Source organism: Oryctolagus cuniculus, chromosome 14 (genome assembly GCF_051225735.1).
Source record: "Oryctolagus cuniculus isolate XC-2025 breed Fujian yellow rabbit chromosome 14, ASM5122573v1, whole genome shotgun sequence".
Taxonomy (NCBI): Eukaryota; Metazoa; Chordata; class Mammalia; order Lagomorpha; family Leporidae; genus Oryctolagus; species Oryctolagus cuniculus.
The window spans coordinates 3,756,564-3,780,039 of record NC_142880.1 but is presented as its reverse complement, the minus strand read 5'-3'; the positions used below and the strand labels follow the sequence as shown (position 1 = coordinate 3,780,039).

The following is a 23,476-nucleotide window of genomic DNA, read 5'->3' as shown; positions in this document are numbered from 1 at the left end:
CACTGGGCCACTCCCCAAATGGCCACAACACCAAGGGCTGGGCCAGGCCAAAGCAGGGAGCCAGGAGTTTCATTCTGGTCTCATGCGGGTGCAGGGGCCCAAGGGCCATCTGCTGCTGTTGTCCTGGTACAGTAGCAGAGAGCTGGACCAGAAGTGGAGCAGCCGGGACTTGAACTGGCATCCATGTGGGATGCCAGCATTGCAATCAGTGGTTTAGCTGCCGCACCACAGTGTCAGCCCCCACTGCCAGATCTTGAACCAGCAGCCTCTGCAGCAGGGACCCGGAGCCCTGGCTGATTTCCGGGGTGTAAATGTCTGATGTCTGAGTGTCAGCCATGTGAAACAGCAGCTGGCTCACAGATTTTCAAAAACTTGAGTATCTGGGGGTGGGCACCGGGCCTTTCTGTTCAGATGCCCATGACCCACGTCAGGAAACCGGAGTTCAAATCCTGGCTCGCGACTGCAGCCGCCCCAGTGGAGTCCCCAGAGGCAGCGGATGGGGGCTCAAGTATCTGGTTCCTGCTACCCGCGTGGCAGATCTGGATGGAGCGCCTGGCCCCTGGCTCCGGCCCCCAGCCCAGTCTTAGCTGCTGGGGCATCTGGCGGGTAACTCAGCCAGTGGGTGTTTTCTCTCATCTCTTGAATCAAAACAGTAAACGGGGAATAGTTGGCGCCTGTTTCCATTTGCTCTCTGGCTGGTTTGCATCTACAGCAGGTCCCGTCTCCCAACAAGGTAACGGGAATGTACCAGGCCCCCTCGGGGACAGAGTCACGTTCTAGATCTCCCTGGAGATGAACCTGGCCTGGCCTACAAATGACCTGAGTAGCTAAGGCACTTCCTGGGGGCCTGTGGCTTTGCAGCTGTCCCAGGGTGGGCAGCAGGGGGCCGAGCAGGGGCGAGCAGGGGTAGGGGGCCAGGTGGGGAATCGGGTAAGGGTCGAGCTCGGACTCACAGCCAGGTCCGCTCCCTGCACACCTCCCCTGGCCGATGCGTGCTTTTGCATTTAAAGACTTGATACACTTGAGCCTCAGGATGGAGACCACTCAAGAAGAACCTCCCGGGACCCCCGAGCTGCCAGACCAACAAGGGTTCAGGGACAGGAGCCCTTGGGTGTGGCCCGGCTGTGCCCAGCAGCTGGAAGCCTGGGGGGCCAGAGGGAAGTGACCTTTCAGTGGGCCGCATCAGGTGGGCGGGAGCGGGGCAGCCCCCGCCCCGTGGATGCAGCTCTGGTCCCTATTGTGGGGACCGGGGAAGCACTGTGGATGTGGGGGCTTGGGCTCAGGGGCTTTGGAGGCAGTGCCTGGCCCAGGTCCCCCAGACTGGGCCGCAGCGGGTACAGTGCGGGACAGGCTCGACAGACTTGTAAAAAGAAATTGATCTTCCATCCATTGGTTCAGCCCCAAGTGGCCATAACGGCTGGGACTGGGCCAGGCCCAAGCCAGGAGCCTGGAACCCCCTTCAGGTCTCGCAGTGGGCGCAGGGCCCAGGCACGTGGGGTGTCTGCTGGTGCCTCGCAGGTGCACTGGCAGGGAGCTGCAGCAGAAGCATAGCAGCCGGGATTAGAACCCGGGCTCCCGGACAGTGGCCGGGGTGGGCGAGGCCCAGCGTGGGAGCCGCGGGATAGCGTGCGTGCGTCCTGAAGCCTGGCTCGGTCCCTGCCTCATCGCGCTTTGCACCGGTCATGGGGACGCGTGCTGAGAGCTAGGAAAACAGCGGCCGGGAGATACTCCGTGAACTTAAATTCCTCGGAAATTTATTCTGAAGAACGCTTGCGCATTGTAGACGGCTGGAATTGAGAGGCTGGGCGGGGTCTGCCCTGGCACGCAGCGGAGGGGGGGCTTCCTTCCTCAGTGGGCCGTCCCGCGCACGGGGGTTTGTGCGGGGCGGGGGGGGGGGGTCCTCACACTGAGCCGGGACCCCAGAGTCGGTGAGCACGCCCTCTAGCAGGGCGAGTCCCGTGCACGGCCGGAGAGCGCAACAGAGGTGGGGACCGACCGTGGGCACCCGCCGGGGTGGGACCGGGCTGTTCTGCGGCTGTGGACCCACCTGGGGGCCTGGGGGTCCAGCTCCGGTGCGGTGGGGGGGGGGGCCTCGGTGCACGCGCACGCCCGGTGCCCCGCCCAGGACGACTGACCTGCGGGATCAGGGCCCCCGGAACAACGTCGGGGCGTGGGGACCTCACGGGTCACGTGTTCTCCTTATTGCCACGCGCGCAGGAGACGTCTCCTTGCACCTGGACAGGTCAAAGCAAGCCCGCGGGGCTGAGCGGCAGGAAGGGGCGGGGCCGGGGCGGGGCCGCGGGCAGAGCTGCGTCCAGGGCGGCCTAATTCTCCAGGCGGTCGAAGCTCTGGGTCTGGAACTCCTGGAAGTCCTCGGGGATGGTGTCTGCGGGGGAGGAGGCGCGCGGTCAGGGGCCGGGGCTCGTCCCCCCGCAGGGGGCGCCCGCGGCCCACCCCCGGGGAGCCTGGGCGCCCGCGGCCCGGGCGGGGCTGTTACCGTTGCAGCGGTACTTGAGGTTGGACCAGATGATATTCTCCTGAGAGAAGCAGAAGACGCCCAGGCGGCCTCCGCGCATCGTGGTGTCGATGGTCACGCCGGAGTCGGCCACCAACTCGGAGCCCTCATAGAACCGCACCCTGCGGACGGCACAGCCCGGCCCCCCGGCCGGCGCGGGGTCACCACAAGCGGGGGGGGGGGCGCCCCCTCCCTCGCGGGGCTGGCATCCCCCTGGGCTGGGCGCCCGCGCACGCCGCCCCACCGCTGTCCTTGCCAACGCCTCTCTGTGGGTGCAAACCTGACAGGTACAAGCCTACTCCAGAAACGGCGCTGGAAAACGAAATTACAAGATGGGTTTGTTTTAGCGCAAAAAATGTCTTTTTAAAAGAGTTACTGGCCGGCGCCGCGGCTCACTAGGCTAATCCTCCGCCTAGCGGCGCCGGCACACCGGGTTCTAGTCCCGGTCGGGGCGCCGGATTCTGTCCCGGTTGCCCCTCTTCCAGGCCAGCCCTCTGCTGTGGCCAGGGAGTGCAGTGGAGGATGGCCCAGGTGCTTGGGCCCTGCACCCCATGGGAGACCAGGAAAAGCACCTGGCTCCTGGCTCCTGCCATCGGATCAGCGCGGCGCAGCGCGCCAGCCGCGGCGGCCATTGGAGGGTGAACCAACGGCAAAGGAAGACCTTTCTCTCTGTCTCTCTCTCTCACTGTCCACTCTGCCTGTCAAAAAAAAAAATAAAATAAAAATAAAAATAAAAAAAATAAAAAAAAATAAAAGAGTTACTGATGGGAGGATGGTGGGTGCCACGGGTTAAACTGCTCTTTGGGGCACCAGTGTCCCCGTGGGAGTGCCCGGGCTGTTGTGTCATCCCGGCTCCCTGCGTGTGAATGGGCCTAGGGAGCCGTGGGAGATGGCCCAGGCGCTGGGCACTTGTCCTCCACGTGGGAGACCGGGATGCAGGTCCAGCTCCTGGTTTGCGCGTGCCCAGCCTGACGGCTGAGGCCATTTGGGGGAGTGAACCGTGGTTGGAAGATCTCAGTCTCCCTGCCTTTCAAGTAAGTCCAAAAAAACCTTTAAAAGAGGGGGAGAGACTCTTGGATCCACGGGTTCACTCTCCCCACATGCCTGTAACCGCTGAGGCTGGGCCTGGCGCGGTCAGGGACAAGGAACTGAGTCTTACCTGAGGGTGGCAGGGACACGAGCCCTTGATTAACTCGCCCAGGGTGAGCGGGAGCCGGAAGCCAGGACTCCACCGCAGTCACCCGCGCGGGGCACACGGTGTCGCCTGGGGCGGCTGAACCCGATGCACCACCGCACCTGTCCTGGTGCAAAACATTTTGAAATTGCATATGCAATGGTTTCCATAATTCCATGGAAAATGCATAGTATTAAAAAACCTACGTGTGTAATTCAAAGTGTCTGTGCACCAGGAGTAAATGGAGCTTTTATTCCCGTCCCCAGGAACCTGGTGAAGTACCCTCCACAGCCACACGGCACCGAGGGCACGCGGCCTGAGCACTGCCCAGCCGGACAGCTGTGCCCTGGCCAGCCCCAGACGGCGACGAGGGCCCTAGAGCACCTCCCAGTGGGGCTGTGGGCGGGTGGGCGCCAGCACCGCGTCAGTGTCACGCAGCCACGGTTGTACGCGCTGATGAGCCAGGAAGTGCAGTTGCTCTGTGACCTCACAGGTGTGGGTGTGGCTAGTGTGTGACCCTCACCACGACTGCCACAGGTGTGCACCTGGCGCGCCCGGCCTTCCCGGGGTGCTGTTGGGAACTCCTCACTGGCTCTCCCATGGCTGGGGCTCGGACGGGTTTCCTCGGATGTGAACGTGGGGTAGGTTTTCCAGTTGGATTTAGGGACAGAAGATGGGGCATTACAAAATGTGTAGGCCCTGACCGCCCCAGGGAGCACGCTTGGGCTCGGCCCTGCCAGCTTTGCTGCCCAGGCCGTGGGCACTTGGCCCTGCTCCTTCCTTCGTGCCCCACGTGAGCAGGGTGTGTGCTGTGCCTGGGACAGCCCCTGGCCCTGCTTCCCTGAGGCCAGCCTCCACCCTCCCAGCTCCCAGGAAAGCAGACGGCGTGGGACAGGCTGCCACACAGACCTGCTCAGACCCCACAGGGCAGAGAAGCTGCCGGGGCCACGGGCAGGGGGCGTGGCCACTCCCAGGTGTCTCTGAAGGGCGTCCAGCCCCCAGCGCCGAGTCCCCCCGAGGAGTGGTGTCCCAGGCCACCCCCACGGTGCAGGGCGTGCAGAACCTGGCGGCCTCTCCTGGAGCTGTGCCGTGCCTACCGGATGTAGCCCACCTGGGGCCGGTGCTGCAGGAACCAACGGTAGGACACCTTGTCCTTCCAGCCCACATTCCTGGAGTCCTTCCACAGCAGCCGGACCTGGTCGCTCGTGTCACCCGTGTGCCACAGTGAGTTGCGGAGGTGCTCCCCCGGGCCGGTCTGGGACTTCACGGCCTGCACACGGGCACGGGCAGGGAGTGGGGTCAACAAACCACAGGCGCCCAGGTGTGGTTGCGGCTGGGCGAGCCCAGACCCGGACTGGGCATCGGCTGCTGTCCCACTGCCACTCCCTGCTGCTCCTGCCCGGGAGGGGGGAGGCACTGCTCCCGGAGGAGGGGCAGTCGCAGCCTCCTGCTCTCCTGGACCCAGCCGGCCTGGCCCCCACCGCCCAGGACAGCGCACGCCCCACTTCCCACCCTCGGGGTCAGCAGAGGCTGGAACGGGGCTGGACCCCAGCAGGCAGCGTGGCGGGGAGACAGGGCCTGCTACATCTGCCAGGGTTACATGGGGGGACGGCCGGGCCAAGGGGGATGTGGGCGTCACCTTGAGCTGAATGCCGGGTTCGGCCACGGCCCGGAACGGGGTGGCCTGCCAGTAGGTCTGCTCCGTCTGCTTCCACATGACCACATAGAAGCTGGAGCTGTCCTGGTAGCCGAAGATGAAGCCGGCGTAGTCGTCGTCCGTGACCGTGTTCACGTGGAAGGTGCCCTCGAAGTCCACCCCATTAAAGGCCGTGTACCCTGGCGGCACGGGCAGAGCTCAGCACAGCGGCACCCCGCGAGCAGCCGGCGGGGACCCCACGCGCAGGCAGCCGGGGACCCAGCACCTACCCACTGCCAGCCCGGGGTCACTGTTCATCGTCTGCACGATCTCCATGCCCTGCGGAGAGGCGGGGCCGGGGTCAGCACCGCCCTGGGCAGCACTGCCTGACCTCCAGGGGTCCCCTGCGCCCCGCACCTGATTCAGGACCACCCAGTTGGGGTCGATCTGGGCGTCACCCTCTGGGTCCAGGACCACGGTCTGGTAGGCCCGGAAGTCGGTGAGCGTGACCTCGGCGTTCTCGGGGCACACATCGATGCGGTCGATGACCTGGTCCTGGTCGAAGTCCGTCTCACAGATGTCTCCCACCCCGTCGCCTGGGGGAGGGGAAGGGGACAGGGGTGCGCAGGACCTGGGCAGGGAGCAGAGGAACAGCCCAGCCCCACCCTGCAGCCGCTGTGGGCCCAGCCCATCCTCCAGTGCCTGCAGTAGAAACGAGGCTCACCCTCACATTAGGCCCAGAGTTTGTCTCTTTCTAAAAAATTAATGTAGGGGGCCAGTGCTGCCTGCAGCGCCAATGCCGGCTCAAGTCCCAGCTGTTCCACTTCCCATCCAGCTCTCTGCTATGGCCTGGGAAAGCAGTAGAAGATGGCCCAAACCCTTGGGCCCCTGCACCCATGTGGGAGACCTGGAAGAAGCTCCTGGCTTTGAATTGGCGTAGCTCCAGCCATTGTGGCCAACTGGGGAGTGAACCAGCGGGTGGAAGATATCCCACTCTCTCCCCTTAACTCTTAATTTTTTTTTTTTTACATTTCTTTACTTATTTGAAAATCGAAGGTAGAAGAGGGCGCACAGCTGCTAGTTCACTCCCCAAATGCCATCCTCGTCCAGGGAGGGGCCGTGCTCAGTCCTGGAGCCCGGAACTCAGTCCAGGTGCCCCTTGGGGATGGCGGGTACCAAGTGCCTGAGCCGTCACCACGGCCCCCAGGCCCTGCCTTCGCAGGAAGGAAGCTGGAGGCTGGTGTAGAGCCGGGCCTGGTGCCGGGGCCTGGCGCGGGATGCAGGTGTGCTAGGAAACGCTGAAGGACGGGTGGGTGTGCTGCAAACCAGGGCGCGCACTACGTACCCCTGTGCAGGAGGGCGGCCCTGCGGCTGGCCCACAGGCTCCTGCTCCTCCCCTCACCCAGACACAGCATCGAGCGCAACATTCTTGGTCCAGAGCACCCCCGATGGCAGCCGGGTGGTGCTCTGGGCCGAGCCTGGCTCTCAGCCACGTGGTGCTCCGCTCACGGGGCTTTGGGCAGGTGTGACCCATCTACCGTCCACCATGGCTGGATGCGCCACTTCCTGCCATGGCCAGGTGGGCTCGCTGCCCACCACCTTCCCTGCCTGGCCTGCGCCCCCTCTCCAGCCTCACCCTGAGCTCTCCCCGTGCACCTCCAGGACGCCGCCTGCCGCTCAGCTACGGTGAGCACGGTGCCCCCTGGGCAGCCCCAGGCCGCGCCCACTCACTGTTGCTGTCCTCCTGCGCTGGGTTGGGGACCAGCCTGCAGTTGTCGGGCCCAGGGGGCACGAGGTCGGGGATGCCGTCATTGTCGTCGTCATCGTCACACTCGTCACCGATCCCGTCCTTGTCCGTGTCGAGCTGCGCGCTGTTGATGACCGTGGGGCAGTTGTCCGTGCTGTCCTGATGCCCGTCGCCATCACTGCAAGGGAGCAGAGGTTGGAGCCGGGTGCAGTGCTCAAAGGAGGGTGCCCTGGGCGGGGCCGGTCCCCGGGAACACTGCCCGCGGGGCCTCACAGCCCCCTGGAGCAACCCCCAGGGTCGGTGCTGCCCGACGGTGCCTGGGACTGCGAGGTGACACTGACTCTGAGCACATGAAGGGCACGGCCGGGGGCCAGTGGAGTCCCAAGGCCCCACTGTGAATCCTGGCTCCGCCGCTGGTCAGGGTGGGACCTCAGGAAGGGACCAGGGCAGCTCAGTGCCCACGTGTGCAGGTCAGAAGCAATGACAGCACCCACACTTCCTGGGGCTGCCGTGGAGACCACACGGCCACAGTGAGGCAGTTTCAGTTTATCATTGTAGGGCTGGCACTGCTGCCTGCAGTGTTAGCATCCCTTATGGGTGCCGGTTCAAGTCCCGGCTGCTCCTCTTCCGATCCAGCTCTCTGCTAGGGTCTGGGAAAGCAGTGGAAGATGGCCCAAGTCCTTGGGCCCCTGCACCCACGTGGGAGACCCAGAGGAAGCTCCTGGCTGCTGATTAGCCCAGCTCTGGCTGTGGTGGCCATTTGGGGAGTGAACCAGCAGATAGTGATCGGAAGATAGAATATGTTCTGTCTGTAATTCTGCCTTTCAAATAAATAAATCTTTAAAAAAGTTTATCAATGAAGCATGGCTGAGGTGGCTGCACCCCAGCACTACCCACAGTGCACCTGGTACCTGAGTGCTGTTCCCATCCTCTCCCGGGCACCCGCTGAGGGCTCAGACCCAAGAGCCATGGGGTCACTGCAGGGAGCAGGGGACATCGGGCCAGGCTCATGCTGCGTCAAAGGACACCTAAGGCCCCTCCCCCACCACTGCGGTTCCCCCCTCCCAGGCTGTGGGCCCCGGGGCGTCCCTGCACCTGCTCCGGACAGGTGGGTGCGCCTGTACTGGCTCTGCCCCCACAGCCTTCAGGGGAGGACGGACGTTCCACTGGGCACGGGGGGCCCAACCAGGGCTGGCAGAAATCAGGGCAGATGATTCCGCGTGCTCACTGGGACAGTCCGTCAGCACCGCTGGGTGGGGGTCTGAGAGTTTCCTGTGCTCAGCACACAGCACCCCGAGCATGCAGAACACACAGCTCCCCGTCTGGGGAGCCTGGGCTTTGCTGTGCACGACACAGAGCCCCCCGACTGCCCCTGTGTGCAGCACCAGCGCCGTGCCTGCAGCTCCGAGCGAACATACACAGCACCCGGCTCGCCTGTAGACACAGCTAAGCACTCTGCACCCAGCGCAGCTCGTCTGTGCACACCTGAGTTGTCCACACAGCTTGTGCGCTCCTGTGTACAATGCACAGTGGCCCATCGGTACAGCCCTGTGAGCTCCTGGGCACAGCGCCCCGCTCCCCATCTACACAGTCCTGAGCGTTCCTGTGCACAGCACAGAGCTCCCCATCTATGCGGCCCTGAGCGTTCCTGTACACAGCACACGTCTCCCCGTCTATGCGGCCCTGAGTGTTCCTGTGCACAGCACACATCTCCCCGTCTATGCAGTCCTGAGCGTTCCTGTACACAGCACACATCTCCCCGTCTATGCAGCCCTGAGCGTTCCTGTGCACAGCACACATCTCCCCGTCTATGCAGCCCTCAGTGTTCCTGTGCACAGCACACATCTCCCCGTCTATGCAGTCCTGAGCGGTCCTGTGCACAGCACAGAGCTCCCCGTCTATGCGGCCCTGAGCGTTCCTGTGCACAGCACACATCTCCCCGTCTATGCAGCCCTGAGCGTTCCTGTGCACAGCACACATCTCCCCGTCTACGCGGCCCTGAGCGTTCCTGTGCACAGCACACATCTCCCCGTCTATGCGGCCCTGAGCGTCCCTGTGCACAGCACAGAGCTCCCCGTCTATGCAGTCCTGAGCATTCCTGTGCACAGCACACATCTCCCCGTCTACACGGCCCTGAGCGTTCCTGTGCACAGCACACGTCTCCCCGTCTATGCAGCCCTCAGTGTTCCTGTGCACAGCACACATCTCCCCGTCTATGCAGTCCTGAGCGTCCCTGTGCACAGCACACATCTCCCCGTCTATGCAGTCCTGAGCGTTCCTGTGCACAGCACACATCTCCCCGTCTATGCGGCCCTGAGCGTTCCTGTACACAGCACACATCTCCCCGTCTATGCAGTCCTGAGCGTTCCTGTGCACAGCACACATCTCCCCGTCTATGCAGCCCTGAGCGTCCCTGTGCACAGCACAGAGCTCCCCGTCTATGCAGTCCTGAGCATTCCTGTGCACAGCACACATCTCCCCGTCTATGCAGCCCTCAGTGTTCCTGTGCACAGCACACATCTCCCCGTCTATGCAGTCCTGAGCGTTCCTGTGCACAGCACACATCTCCCCGTCTATGCAGTCCTGAGCGTTCCTGTGCACAGCACACATCTCCCCGTCTATGCGGCCCTGAGCGTTCCTGTACACAGCACACATCTCCCCGTCTATGCGGCCCTGAGCGTTCCTGTACACAGCACACATCTCCCCGTCTATGCGGCCCTGAGCGTTCCTGTGCACAGCACACATCTCCCCGTCTACGCGGCCCTGAGTGTTCCTGTGCACAGCACACATCTCCCCGTCTATGCAGCCCTGAGCGTTCCTGTGCACAGCACACATCTCCCCGTCTACGCGGCCCTGAGTGTTCCTGTGCACAGCACACATCTCCCCGTCTATGCAGCCCTGAGCGTTCCTGTGCACAGCACACATCTCCCCGTCTACGCGGCCCTGAGTGTTCCTGTGCACAGCACACATCTCCCCGTCTATGCGGCCCTGAGTGTTCCTGTGCACAGCACACATCTCCCCGTCTATGCAGTCCTGAGAGTCCCTGTGCACAGCACACATCTCCCCAGCCACGCTGCTTACAAATGGGAAACTCAAGGAGCAAACTGCGGGGACAGCGACCGTCGCATCCCTGAGCTCAGCACGCTGACAGCCGTCTGTTCTGGGGTGGCGCTGAGCTGTGCCTCCCGATGAGAGGCTGCTGTCTGCAGAGCGCCGTGCCTGTCACGCAAGTCACAGCAGGTGCTTCCCAGGGATCTAGTCAGCTCCTGCACTGTCACCCCATCGTAAGACGAGCTCCATGGCACAGAGAGATCAGGTAGCCTGCCTGTGGTGAGCCGGCGTGGAGGAGAGGGAGCATGGTTTACACCCACCTGCAACCTGCCCTCCTGGAAGAGCCCTCTGCGGGAGCACCCAGGACCCGGCTGGCCCCAAGCCCCTGCCCAAGGCGGAGTGGTGACCTGTCACCCAGCAGCTCGGCCCACCCAGAGATGCCAAGACCGCAGCAGGAAGCTTGAAGAGGGAACACGGTCTGGCCTGTGGAGGCTGAGAGCCGCTGTCCGTACCTGTCCTGGTTGGTGTCACAGGAGTCCCCCACCAGGTCATTATCCACGTCGGACTGTGGAGAGAACAGAACGTGTGGTCAGCCATCGCGTGGCCCGCACAGAGGTCCACAGGGGCACCCCGGCCCATCACACCGGGCCTCAGGAATCGTGTGTCTGGAACGGGCTGGCACAGGGCTGCGCAGTAACAGCATCCTCTCCGGGGGGCACAGAGCTGAATTTCTCAACAGCCACGGGGACGGAGGGCAGGGGTGCCGGAGACGTGGCTCTGGCACAGGCCAGAGGGTGCCAGCCACCAGCAGGGCACAGGCAGGTTGACTTTGCCTTGCTCCTGCATCTGGGGAGGGAGTGAGGGTACTACTGAGATGGCTACCGAGTCACACAGGGTGACTGCATCTCCTCTTCCAGGGATTTAGAACCAAGTGGCACAGCACGCCCCGTCATCCACCCATCTCCCCCAGCAGGCACCCAGACACCACGCCCTAGGCCTGAGAACCACGCCCCATCACCCAGAAGCACGCCCCATCACCCAGACACCTCACCCATCACCCAGAACCACGCCCATCACCCAGACACCTCACCCATCACCCAGACACCACGCCCTAGGCCTGAGAACCACGCCCCCACCACCCAGAACCACGCCCATCAACCAGATACCTCACCCATCACCCAGAACCACGCCCATCACCCAGACATCACACTCCATCACCCAGACACCATGTCCATCACCCAGAACCATGCCCAACACCCGGACACCACGCCCATCACCCAGACACCTCACTCATCACCCAGACACCTTGCTCATCAACCAGAACCACGCCCAACACCTGGACACCATGTCCATCAACCAGACATCACACTCCATCACCCAGACACATCACCCATCAACCAGAACCACACCCAACACCTGGACACCACGCCCATCAATCAGACACCATGTCCATCACCCAGACATCACACTCCATCACCAAAACACCACATCCAATACCCAGAACCACACCCCCATCACCCAGACACCACAGCCCCCATCACCCAGACACCATGCCCATCACCCAGACACCTCACCCATCACCCAGACACCACGCCCATCACCCAGATACCACAGCCTTCATCACCCAGGCACCTCACCCATCACCCAGACACCATGCCCATCAGCCGGATACCTCGCCCATCACCCAGACACCACAGCCCCCATCACCCAGACACCACAGCCCCCATCACCCAGACACCATACCCATCACCCAGACACCTCACCCATCACCCAGACACCTCGCCCATCACCCAGACACCACAGCCCCCATCACCCAGACACCACAGCCCCCATCACCCAGACACCATGCCCATCACCCAGACACCTCACCCATCACCCAGACACCTTGCCCATCACCCAGGCACCTCACCCATCACCCAGACACCATGCCCATAACCCAGATACCTCATCCATCATCCAAACACCTCGCCCACCACCCAGACACCATGCCCATCACCCAAACAGCTCGCCCATCACCCAGACAGCTCACCCATCACCCAGACAGCTCACCCATCACCCAGACACCTTGCTTACCAGACACTTCACCTACCACCCAAACACCACGCCTACCACCCAGACACCTCACCCCTCACCCAGACACCTCGCCCATCACCCAGCACTCCCCAGCCTGTGAGACTGCACCCCAGGCCTCCTGCAGTGTCTGGCCCATCGTCTGCAGGCCTACAGGTGTCACCTCACTGCCTCTGCTCTAGGTGAGCAGCCACGGCCGAGCAGCAGCCCGCGGGCTCCTGTCCTTCCCCTGACACGGTCTCCAGCGCGCCTCTGGGGAGGGCAGCTCAGCTACTGACCTGGTTAGGGTTGCTGATGTCAGGACAGCTGTCACAGGCGTCCCCCACACCGTCTCCGTCCTTGTCCCGCTGGTCACGATTGGGCACTCGGGGGCAGTTGTCCAGAATGTTTTTTATTCCTGCAAGAAAGGATCAGGTCAACGCCACAGGTGGGGATGGAACGCATTGAGTTCCAAGTGCTGGGAGATCGGCGGGGCGGGAGCCACTGCGGCCCGGGCCACGGCCACACAGCCACCACCCGTGCCCAGTCATGTGGAGCTGACCGGAAGGGTGGATTCTGGGGTTAGCAGGGCACGGCCCGCAGAGCCTTCATCCACTGAATCCCAGCTTGCCTCGAATGTCCCCAGCTAGACAGCAATGAGAGGAGGGGCTGAGGTGGCCTGACCCTGGGGAGGAAGGGGGGGGGGCCTGAGCGCTGGGGCGGTGGCCACGTGCTGGGGCCATGCTGCAATGGCCGTCTCTCAGGTTTGCGTTCGGCGCTGGCCTGCTGGTATCTTAGAGTCAGTGGTGTTGCCGGGGTCACCAGCACCAGTTAGGGCTCCCTAGCTGTTTGGCAAAGCTGGCGCCACTGGCCCAGTGCCGGGTCTGGGCCACCAGGCTCGCAGGATGCGTGGTTCCTCCGGGCGGTGTCTGTATTTGGAGGACGCCACATCTCCGGGAAGTGCCCAGGGGTGCAGCTGTGACCCCCCCCCACAAGGTCCACCCCCCATCATCAGCTCTCCACATGGGCCGGTGAGGGGTCATCCACAAGGCACCTGCCCTACAGAGAAGCAGCTTGCGTGGCTCTGACAAAGTTCTAGAAGCTTCCAGGGTTGTTCAACGGTGGGGTGGGCTGTGAGTCCCCTTCCGCACAAGAGGCCAACCTGGGCCCTCCAGGTGCAGGCTGCGGCGAGCCCAGGCTGGGAGGCCCTGAGCCGCACACAAGGGAACTAGGGCAGAGGGACACAAACCGAGCCCCGAGGAAGCACACCGCGCGGCACACCCACCATCGCCGTCCATGTCGTCGTCACAGGCGTCTCCTCTCCCGTCCCCATCCGTGTCTTTCTGGTCGTTGTTCAAGACGGTGCGGCAGTTGTCGCAGGCGTCCCCATAGATGTCCTTGTCACTGTTCCTCTGGTCCGTGTTGGGAGTCAGGACACAGTTGTCCTGCGGGGACAGGCAGCCGACTCAGCGGACGCCCCCACCTCCCCCAAGCCTGTGCGCCCTGTTGGCTCTGGGGGCCCACGGCGGCCAGCCCCACGTTCTCAGCCTTCGCCACCCTCATGGAATAATGGCTGCGGGGCTGTGGGAGGCTGGTGCGGAGACGATGTTCTAGATGATTCTAGAAGATTCTAGATGATTCTAGAGAGTGGGCAGCCTCCCTGAGCCCCGCCCTAGCCCAGCCATACCTGCTCATTCAGGATGCTGTCACCGTCAGCATCCTCATCGCATGCATCTCCCAGGCCGTCTCCATCGGCGTCTTCCTGGCCCGAGTTCGGCACATACTTGCAGTTGTCCTGAGGGAAAGCCGGGCTCTGAGTGCCGGCCTGTCCATCTCCTGCGGCAGGAGCGCCGGTGGCCGGCGGATCTTAGCAGCCATCCTGCTTCCTTTGAGATGTGGCTACTTTACATGGGACATGCACGACCTCTGCCCCAAGGTCATAGGGTGTGCGCACGTGTGTGTGCACATGTGTTCATGTGTTCACACACAGAGGAAGGCTCTTCAGACAGGTCAAGGGAAGTGCTTAATTTTTAATTCAACTTGCCATGACTTTAAAAAAAAGATTATTTATTTTTTGAAAGGCAGAGAGACCGAGAGATCTGCCTGCTGGTTTGCGGCTCACATGGCAGCAACGGCCAGGGCTGGGCCAAGCCGAGGCCAGAAGCCTGGAACTGCACCCAGGACCCCACGTGCTGGAGTCACCCTTGGCTGCAGGAGCAGGGACCAGCTGGGACACCAGCAGCAAGGGGTCGAGCCGGCGCTCAGATGGGATGTGGCGTCACCAGCAGCGGCTTAACCCGCTGCGCTTTTTCAAGCCCCTCCGTGTACGGGTACGTGTTGGTGCATGTGTGCACGAGTGTGCACGAGTGTGCGTGTGTGTGCGCACCCCTCACCTTCTTGCAGTTCCTGGCCGAGCACGGCAGCTCCTCGTCGGGGTAGCTGTCGATGTCCACGTCCCTCCCACAGACGTAGCCGTCACCGGCCCAGCCGACCCCACACTGCGGGGGGAGGGAAAGCAGGTCAAAGAGGCTGGGGGCGGGGCTCCCAAGGCGGGGCCTGCAGTCCCCGGGAGGCCAGGCGAGGTCAACAGCTCCGTGGCGGCTCAGCGGTCTTGGGGTTCACCATTGGGGGGCACGAGCAAGGCGGGAGGGAACGCTCTCCTTCCCGCGGCTCAGGCTCCCAGGTGATGCCCTGGGCAGACGGCAGCCGACGCAGCGTCTCTGCCCTTCATCCTCCATGCCACCCGTAGCACACCTCTCTCTCTCACACACACACACACACACACACACACGTTCTGCACCTTCATCTTTTTCTTTTTAAAAGACAAAGATGTCCCATCTGCTGGTTTCCTCCTCAAATGGCTGCAGTGGTCCTGGCTGGGTCAGGCCAAAGCCAGGAGCCAGGAGCTTCTTCCAGGTCTCCCATGCGGGTACAGGGGCCCAAGGACTTGGGCCATCCTCCACTGCCTTCCCAGGCCACAGCAGAGAGCTGGATCGGACGTGCAGCAGCCGGGACTGGAGCCGGCGCCCCCGTGGGATGAGGCCATTCTTCCTAACGGCCGTGGTTCCACACACACCAGACCTGTGGTTTCCCGTGCTGGAGCTGGGCTCCCCACATCCTTTCTCCGGCTGACAGAGCCACCTCGCGGCCCCAGCGCCTCTCCCTCTGCACGGGACTCCGCTCAGGCTGGCGCTTCTGCTGCTGTACCCGGGAGCCTCCACACGTGTGTGGGAAGTGGACGCAAGGGCCGTTTATCTGGGTGCCAACAACTTCCGATGTCCACGCGAAGGTTCTTCACAATAGACATTTTCCAGCAACTTTTTGAAGACGCACGTATCTTCCACTTCCAGTTCTCGCCAGAATGGCCTCCCTGTGTTACCCAGCTTGTTCTGTCCGGGAAGTGGCTGGAACGGTGGCCTGGTTGCCACGGTGCCATCGTTCCCACTCTCGAGCCACCGTCATCTCTCTGAATCAATGTCTTCCGGATCCTTCCATGCCAACAGGGCGCCATGGAGGTGCGGGGCTGCCTGTCACAGCCTGTCCTTTTAGCAGGTGGCGCCCCCAGGGGGCGAGGCCCCGGCCCGTGCAGCTCAGGGCCAGGCTGCACTGTGGGCTGTCCAGCAAGCGGGGGCATAACTGTTACCCTACACCCTCCCCCCAGCGTCTCTCCCACCTTCCAGCCATGCTGCGGGGTCCCCAGCACCGTAAGTGCCTGTCCAAGACCCATGCTCTCTCCCTGCCTCTTCCTCCCCCACTGACTGCAGGGCTGGGCCCTCACTGCCCCAGTGCCCAGCACCATGGACACAGGAGGGGTGTTGAAGGGTCTACGCTGTGACCTACCCCTGGGAGTGCTGGCCAGACTTTGACACTGGAAGTCTTCAGGGTGGAGAGAGGACAAGCAAGGAGAGGGGCTGGAGACGGGAAGCAGGGGTGGGCAACGTGGGAGGTGCTGGGGCCGCACCAGCGGCTCCACCGCCCGGCGCCCAAGCGGGCGGCCGTGTGGGAGCAGCAAGACGGACGTCAGACCGTGCCCCCCAAACCCAGCTTCTACTCTGCTCATTCTGGTGGCAACTCCGCCGTCTCGCCCGGGGGCACACAGGCACTGCAGAGGGGTGGGAGCAGGCACTGCAGAGGGGTGGCGTTTTAGACAGGAGAGAGCAGGCGGGGGCACGTCGCACGGCACTCACCACACACGTCACATCCCCCTGCCGCTCCTGGATGCACTGCGCGTTGGGGCTGCAGGGGTTCAGCTCGGGATTTCTGCAGCTCCTCTCAGGTTTGCACCCCCGCGTCTGATCCCCGGTGTAGCCGGGCTTACAGGGCCCGCAGCGGTAGGATCCCTGCGGGGACACCGGGAAGAGCAGGGTCTGTGGCCAAGTTCATTCCCACAGGTTCTCGGCATCTAGCAAGACCCTTTCTATTCCTGCCCAAATGTGTCTTTTTCCTTTTTACATGAATTTATTTGAAAGGCAGAGAGAGAGAGAGAGAAAGATCGCCCGTCCGCTGGTTCACTCCTCAAATGGCCGCAAGTGCCAAGGCTGGGCCAGGCCAAACCCAGGAGGAACCTAGAGCTCCATCCGGGTCTCCCACATCGGGGACAGGACCCCCAGTGCTTGGGCCATCCTCTGTTGCTTCCCCAGGCTCATTAGCAGGGAGTTGCAGAGGGAACAGAGCAGCCCAGACTCGAACAGGCTCTCTGATACGGGATGCAGGTAACACAGGCAGCCGCTTGGCCCACGAGCGCCACAAAGTTGGGCCCTCAGCTCTGTGTCTTCCAGGGGCAAGGGGATGCTGGGGAAGCGTCACCAGACAGGAGGCTGCTGCAGGCCCCTGGACAATGAGGTGTGGCTCTGGAGCCTGCACCTGCCAGTTCCTCTGGATGGCAGTGGGAGAAAAGCTAAAAGTTCCAGGGAGGTCCTGGGAGACAAAGAGAGAGGGCTTGCTTCGGGAATGGGGGAGGAGGACTTATTCAAAAGCAAGCTGGTGGGGCCGGTGTTGCGGCCCAATGGGTTAAGCCGCCATCTGTGATGCTAGCATCCTATAGGTACACCAGTTTAAGTCCCGGCTGCTCCATTTCCACCCAGCTCCCTGCCAATGCCTGGGAAGCAGCGGGAGACGGCCCAAGTGATTGGGCCCCTGCCGCCCACATAGGAGACTCAGATGTAGTTCCAGGCCCTTACAGTCTGGAGCAAGGAACTCGGGTCTCCCCATCTGGGTGGCGCAGAGCCACGTACCCGAGCCGCCACTGGCTGCCTCCCGGGGCGCGCATTAACAGGATGTTGGAATGGGGAGCATGGCCCAGGACTTGAACCCAGCCACCCTGGCACGAGCTGTGGGTGTGCCATGTGGCGTCTCAACCTCTGTACCAAACACGGGCCCCTGGAAGACTTGGGAGATGTTGTCTGACTTCTGCGCTGTAGTTCCTTTGGCTGTAAAATGGGGGAACAGCAGCGCTGCTCCCAGGGCTCTAGTGAGGATGGAAGGAGCTCATGCAGAAAACAGGGCGGCGGGGGCTAAAGGCCTTCCCTGGCACAGGGCAGGCGGGAACGGTTGGGACAGGAAATGACCTGTCCTTTGCTGGCGGTCTGCTGTGCCACAGCTTTCTTTTTTTTGACATTCTTTATCGCAGAGAGGGAGAGAGGCACTGAGAGAGAGATTGACAGACAACTCCTATCCACTGGTTCACTCCCCAGATGCTCAACACCACTGGGACTACACCGGGCTGAGCTGGGAGGCAGGAGCTCAGCCCAGGAGTGAATGGCAGGGACCCGACTTCACGAGCCACTTTCACACAAAGCTGGGTGCAGGGGTGGGGAGGCAGGAAGGAAACCCAGGGGCTCCGACGTGGGAGCCGTACACGGCGCTCTAACAGCTCCGTCAAATCCCCCTCTCCCCCACTGCCCGGATCTGCAGTACCCTTCATCCTGACCGAGGTGACAGGGACTTGGAGAGGTAAAGCCCAGATCTGACCTCCCTCAATGCTAAGCATTTCAATGCAATGCAAATGAGCTTCAAAGAGCTTTAGGAAAACACAGAGTGCCCTCTGGGGACCACGTAATTATCAGCAAAACACCTAACTATGAATACAGACCATGAGACCTTCCTGTTTCTATAATACAGGCCCAGTTCCACTCCATTTAATAAACAGCTACCTAAGAGCCTGGGATCACAACTTTGATAGAAGATAAAGAGCAAACCTGGCATTTACAAAATCATTCTTACAGAGAAAATCATTTTCCGCCCGTCAGGTGTGTGGGGCCCCGGGTCACCTGTGGGCGTGGGGGAGGAGCTCATGCACGCGGCGTGGCACTTACCACACTGTTGGTACAGACGGAGTGGGGTGTGCACGCTCCGTTGGCGCACTCGTCAATGTCGGTGCAGACCTGGCGTGGAGAGAGACGCATGGGTGTGGCCCCTGCTTCGTGAATGCGTGCAGGGGGACAGGCGGCGCCGGAGCCTCAGGGACTCCAGCAAATTTCAAGCAACAGCTGCCCTTGTGGGTTTACGGCTGCGCAGAGAAGTCGCACCTGCTCACAACTGCCTGAGCCACGCGAGATTTTTAGGATCAGCCCGGGATTCGCGCGCTTCTTCTGCCAGAGAATTCCTGTCCTTTCTTCAGGCCCAGGTCTCGGGCTGACCTCACACACCGCATGTCTGTGGCTTTAGCCAGGACCGTGGGGAGGTTACCGCTCTCTGGCTGGTTTTGGTGCCAACTTTTTGGCACGTGTTATTCTGCATTACAGGCCTAACACAGATCCGCAGCTCCTCTGACTTGCTGCTCTAACTTTTTGTATTTTTGTCAACCAGGTCCCAAAGCTGAAGCCAAGCTTCCTACAGTGGCTCGGGACTTGGGGGTCCAGCACCTGCTAGCGCTGGGTGGGGCAGCTCCTTGGGCGCTAGGTCCTTGTGGAGGCCCAGGGCTGCACGTGCTCCCCCCCCCCCCCCCATGAGCCGGCACAGTCTTCCACCCCAGTGCTGCTCGGCCTTCCTCCTTTCTGTTTCTTCTGACCTGGTTCTGCATTACACTTTGTTGTGAAATTTAGCAAGGTGGCTCCAAACACTTTGTTCACCCCACCCTGTTGCCCGGAGTCAGATGGGACCCAGTGTTTCACTGTCCGTTTCCCTTGCTGCGGTCTTAGAGGGAATTCAGAGGAGGGGAAGAAAACCTGGGGTCCTAACTCCGCTGGGCACCTGTCACTCCCACGCGCCGGCCCGCCTCCTCTTCCTGTCACTCCCACGCACCGGCCCCGCCTCCTCTCCCTGTCACTCCCCATGTCTGCCTTTTTCTGGTCTCAAGAAAGATGCCCTCTAGAACTCTTAGCTGGGCAGCCAGGAAGTGAGGAGCACCTGCCCTTCTTCAAAGCGAAGGCAGCAAAATGTATTCATCACCACCGACTCAGAGCTGAAGGCATCACAAAGAACTTCCCCGCCCGCCAGTTAAGTGAGGACCCGGACGGAGCAGCGTCCAGCTGTCTTGGGCTTGGGCCTTTCGGCATCTGACGGCTTTTTTTTTTTTCCAGGAAGAGGCTGGGTTTGCTCAGGGGTTTCTTCTACTTCTGACATCCTTTCTGAAACACCTTCTGATGGGCAACAGTGCCTCTGAACAAGTGACCTGACCTTCTAAAGCCTTTTATCTGCACCCCTGGTTTCTGAAGTTATTCCCCAGGATACAGCGTCCAACGGCTACCAACAAAGGAAGCGCCCCGTTTCTCAGTACCATGAGGAGTGCAGGTTTCAGCACTCTCCCATCACTGCTACCCAGCTCCGGGGCTTGATGAACGTGTGTACTCAGAGTGAGCTGACGCCCTGGATTTGCCCACTGCACGCCACCACGTTCCGCACACGCTGGCTCCCAACCCCACTGTGTGTTACCGTGAAAAGCAGCTGCAGTCAGGACCTTGAGCCCACCTGCTTGTTTGATGTGGCAAAACTGATCCCGGCACCTTGGACCGTGGGCCCCGTGAAGCCCACCGGGCAGGCTTCACATCTGAAGCCAGGAGCCAGGTTCACGCAGCGCACGCCCGGGTAGCAGGGATGGTATTTGCACTAAAGACAAAAAAAAAAAAAGCTGTCTTTAGTCACACGGAAGCAACACATTCACAGTTTTGCACCTGCTTGTTTATGCCCTGCACATGTGGGTGGGGAGAGTGACTGGAGGAAGCCCAGGCTCGCACCTCCAAGGTTACCTGCTGGACCTCTGGGCCCCCACCTCTCAGTTGGCGTGGGTATTAGGATGACACGTGGACACTCAGAGGGTCCCCGGTGTGAACCAGCCTGCCTCCCTGGGGAACAGGAGACCTGACGTTCTAGCTGGCAATCTACGAGTCTCTGCGACAGCTCGTGTCCCTGGGCCACGTGTCACCTGGCTATCGGTGACCCCAAAGGTGTCAGTGAGCCACTACTCAGATGGGGGGCCCGGGGCAGACAGAGCCAGGCAGGCGCTCCTTCCGGGTGAGGTGGCTGCAGGGGCCCACACCTGAGCGCGTTCAGGCAATTCTAAGCTTCTCGGAATCGAGGAGCTTGGTCTTCCCTCTCCTTCTGTTTGAAACCACTTTCAACTAATGTAAAAAACATGACCACTTCCTGCTCCTTCAAGAGTAGGAAAATTCCAGCTCCTAGATAAACACCAGATGCAGCTCTGCGAAGTGTGCGGAGATGTGTGTCCAACGCGGGTCTACCAGGGCTTCCTTCTAGCTGTGCAGTCCCGGGGAGGTGACTGCCAGCGCTCCTGCAGCCTGCCGGGGCTGGCGGGCGGCCGCTGAGCCGCGGTCCCCACGGGGCCTCTCCCTCCACGTCTCCTGTCGGCCATTTGCGAGGGGAAAGGCTGCCACCTGCTGCGGACGCTGCCTGGGCACTGGACGCGTGGCTGGTTACCCACGGCCCTGGAGCGGTCTCTCCAGGAGCTCAGCCAGTATCTGCTGCCAGCGTGCGCTCTGGCTGCGTCCCTGGCACTTTGGGGTACTCCTGGGTTACGGGGCCTCTCTGATGGATATTGTTGGTCTGAGGTTCCCTGCCCACTGCTCCCCCACTTTAGGAAGGCTGAAGGTATCCACCATGCCCCCTCACACAAACCCTCCCACCGATCCACCCTGCCCACACTGGCAGAAGTGTGGGGAGGGTGAGTGGCACACGGGCTGTTGAGAACTAACAGTGCAGAGGCCACGGCAGGCGGGCATCGCAGCCCTGTACCACGTGGGCGGCTGCGCAGGCAGCGACAGACAGCCGTGTCCTGCCGCTCCCTGGGGGCTGCCAAGGACTCACAAGGAAGTCCTTCTCATGGTGCCCGGGAGGTGACCCAACCTGTGCCCTGCCATCAGTGGGCTTCTTTCCCCAGGAGCTGCAGGGGGCTGGGGCGGCGCAGGGAGCTCCCACGTGCTGAGCTCACCTCGTCCACATCAGAGCAGGTGATGCCGCTCCCCGTGTAGCCCTCGGGGCAGGGCCCGCACTGGAAGCCGTCCCTGGTGTCCGTGCAGCGCACGCCTCGGAAGCACGGGTTGGAGTCGCAGCGGCGGCGCGGCGGGCGTGTTGGGGGCGCCGGGGGGGCGGGGGGCACCAGGGTGTTTGGGGTTGGGGACTGAAAGCTGAGAGGACCTGGAGACAAACAGTCCCAGGGGTTATTCGTCGCCAGGCAAACAGACCGGACACGCCGTGAAGCGCCATTCTCCCTCTACCCTGTGCTACACCCACAGCCCACGGTCACCACGGCTGCATCTCTGCCCACGCGAGAGCCAGGGACCCACACGGTACTGACCGCAAGCCTGGCACTCCGCAATGGTGTTCCGCAAAAACGACGTCTCCTTGACCTTGAGACATGAAGGGGAGAAAGAGGATTGAAAGAAGTCCTTGTGTAGCCCTAGGGATGCACCCCTCTCAGTGGGGCTGAGGTGGCCCCCTGGGGACACACCCCTCTCAGTGGGGCTGAGGTGACTCCCTGGGGACACACCCCTCACAGTGAGGCTGAGGTGACCCCCTGGGGACACACCCCTCACAGTGGGCTGAGGTGACCCTGGGGACACACCCCTCACAGTGGGGCTGAGGTGACCCCCTGGGGACACACCCCTCACAGTGGGCTGAGGTGACCCTGGGGACACACCCCTCACAGTGGGGCTGAGGTGACCCTGGGGACACACCCCTCACAGTGGGGCTGAGGTGACCCCCTGGGACCACACCCCTCACAGTGGGGCTGAGGTGACCCTGGGGACACACCCCTCACAGTGGGGCTGAGGTGACCCTGGGGACACACCCCTCTCAGTGGGCCTGAGGTGACTCCCTGGGGACACACCCCTCACAGTGGGGCTGAGGTGACCCTGGGGACACACCCCTCACAGTGGGGCTGAGGTGACCCCCTGGGGACACACCCCTCTCAGTGGGCTGAGGTGACTCCCTGGGGCCCAGCTGTGGTGTGGCTCAGGCCAGCCTCCCCCCGCCCGCCCCGGCTGGTGGCACCCCCGCCAGTGGCAAGCTGCTCGGAAGGCTCAGTCTGTACCCCAGTGCCATCCTGCGTGTTACCTGCTGTCTCAGGAGGTCCTTCACCTCCCCCAGCAGCTGGTTCAGTTGCGCCATCTGACCCAGGAACTGTCGATTAAAGTCCCCTGGAGGAAGAGTGCAAGGCAAGACGCATTCAGCCGGTGACGGTCCTTTCTAAATGACCCCAAGTGCCCTCCCGCCCATCACCCGTCAAGGATGACGGAGTCCCTAGGGTCTCTGAACTGACCTTGGGAGTGCGCTAATTCACCTAAGAAAACTGTGCGAACAGCGCCACCAGCTGGTTAGTCCAAATTCATCTAAGTCATGAAACAAAGGCGCAATGAAAATATTCCTTGCCCTGGATGTCGCCCAAGCCCCTGACCTGCGCAGCTGCCCTCTGTGGGCCGCCTGCTCACTGCCTACCAGCCCGCTGGGGGCCTTGGACGTGGTCGGTGCTGACTACGCTGTGCACCTGCGCGGGCCGCACCTGAGCCGGCGGCAGCCAGCGGCTCGCTCTGCTGCAGGAAGCAGTCTTGCAGGCTGGCCACCTGGAACAGCGAGCCTCGCACCACCAGCTTCAGCTCTTCCAAGAAGTCCTGGAAAAGAAACCACCACCACGTCCCGACCACATCCCGACCACAGCCTCTGCCACCGTGCTGACGGTGACAGGCTGGAGAGCGCACGAGATTCCATCACGCAATAGCCCCGCCTGCTTGGACACCGACATCTCACCTAAGTTTCTGGCTTCACCTTTTTCCTAAAGCCCACCAGCCCTAACCTTCTGACCGAAGCATGTATGGAAGTGGCCAATAGCCCGGAAAGCGTGGGCCTCCGATC

The 23,476-nt window shown here is 62.1% G+C and overlaps 1 protein-coding gene across 1 annotated transcript in view; it reads right to left on the bottom strand.

The window, feature by feature from the left end:
• Positions 1-1,732: 1,732 nt before the first annotated feature.
• THBS4 (thrombospondin 4) overlaps positions 1,733-23,476 on the bottom strand; it is a 46,370-nt gene continuing 24,626 nt past the window's right edge. The window contains exons 4-22 of the mRNA XM_051854066.3: positions 23,127-23,235; positions 22,682-22,764; positions 21,924-21,975; positions 21,558-21,763; positions 20,081-20,218; positions 18,487-18,555; positions 16,360-16,512; positions 14,566-14,670; positions 13,860-13,967; positions 13,458-13,617; positions 12,472-12,590; positions 10,636-10,688; positions 7,057-7,250; positions 5,743-5,921; positions 5,616-5,664; positions 5,329-5,525; positions 4,787-4,959; positions 2,498-2,637; positions 1,733-2,386 (exon numbers count right to left, since the gene is read on the bottom strand). Coding sequence (XP_051710026.3) covers positions 2,325-2,386; positions 2,498-2,637; positions 4,787-4,959; positions 5,329-5,525; positions 5,616-5,664; positions 5,743-5,921; positions 7,057-7,250; positions 10,636-10,688; positions 12,472-12,590; positions 13,458-13,617; positions 13,860-13,967; positions 14,566-14,670; positions 16,360-16,512; positions 18,487-18,555; positions 20,081-20,218; positions 21,558-21,763; positions 21,924-21,975; positions 22,682-22,764; positions 23,127-23,235 — 2,349 coding nt within the window. The 3' untranslated portion in view covers positions 1,733-2,324. The remainder of the gene's footprint in view (positions 2,387-2,497; positions 2,638-4,786; positions 4,960-5,328; positions 5,526-5,615; positions 5,665-5,742; positions 5,922-7,056; positions 7,251-10,635; positions 10,689-12,471; positions 12,591-13,457; positions 13,618-13,859; positions 13,968-14,565; positions 14,671-16,359; positions 16,513-18,486; positions 18,556-20,080; positions 20,219-21,557; positions 21,764-21,923; positions 21,976-22,681; positions 22,765-23,126; positions 23,236-23,476) is intronic.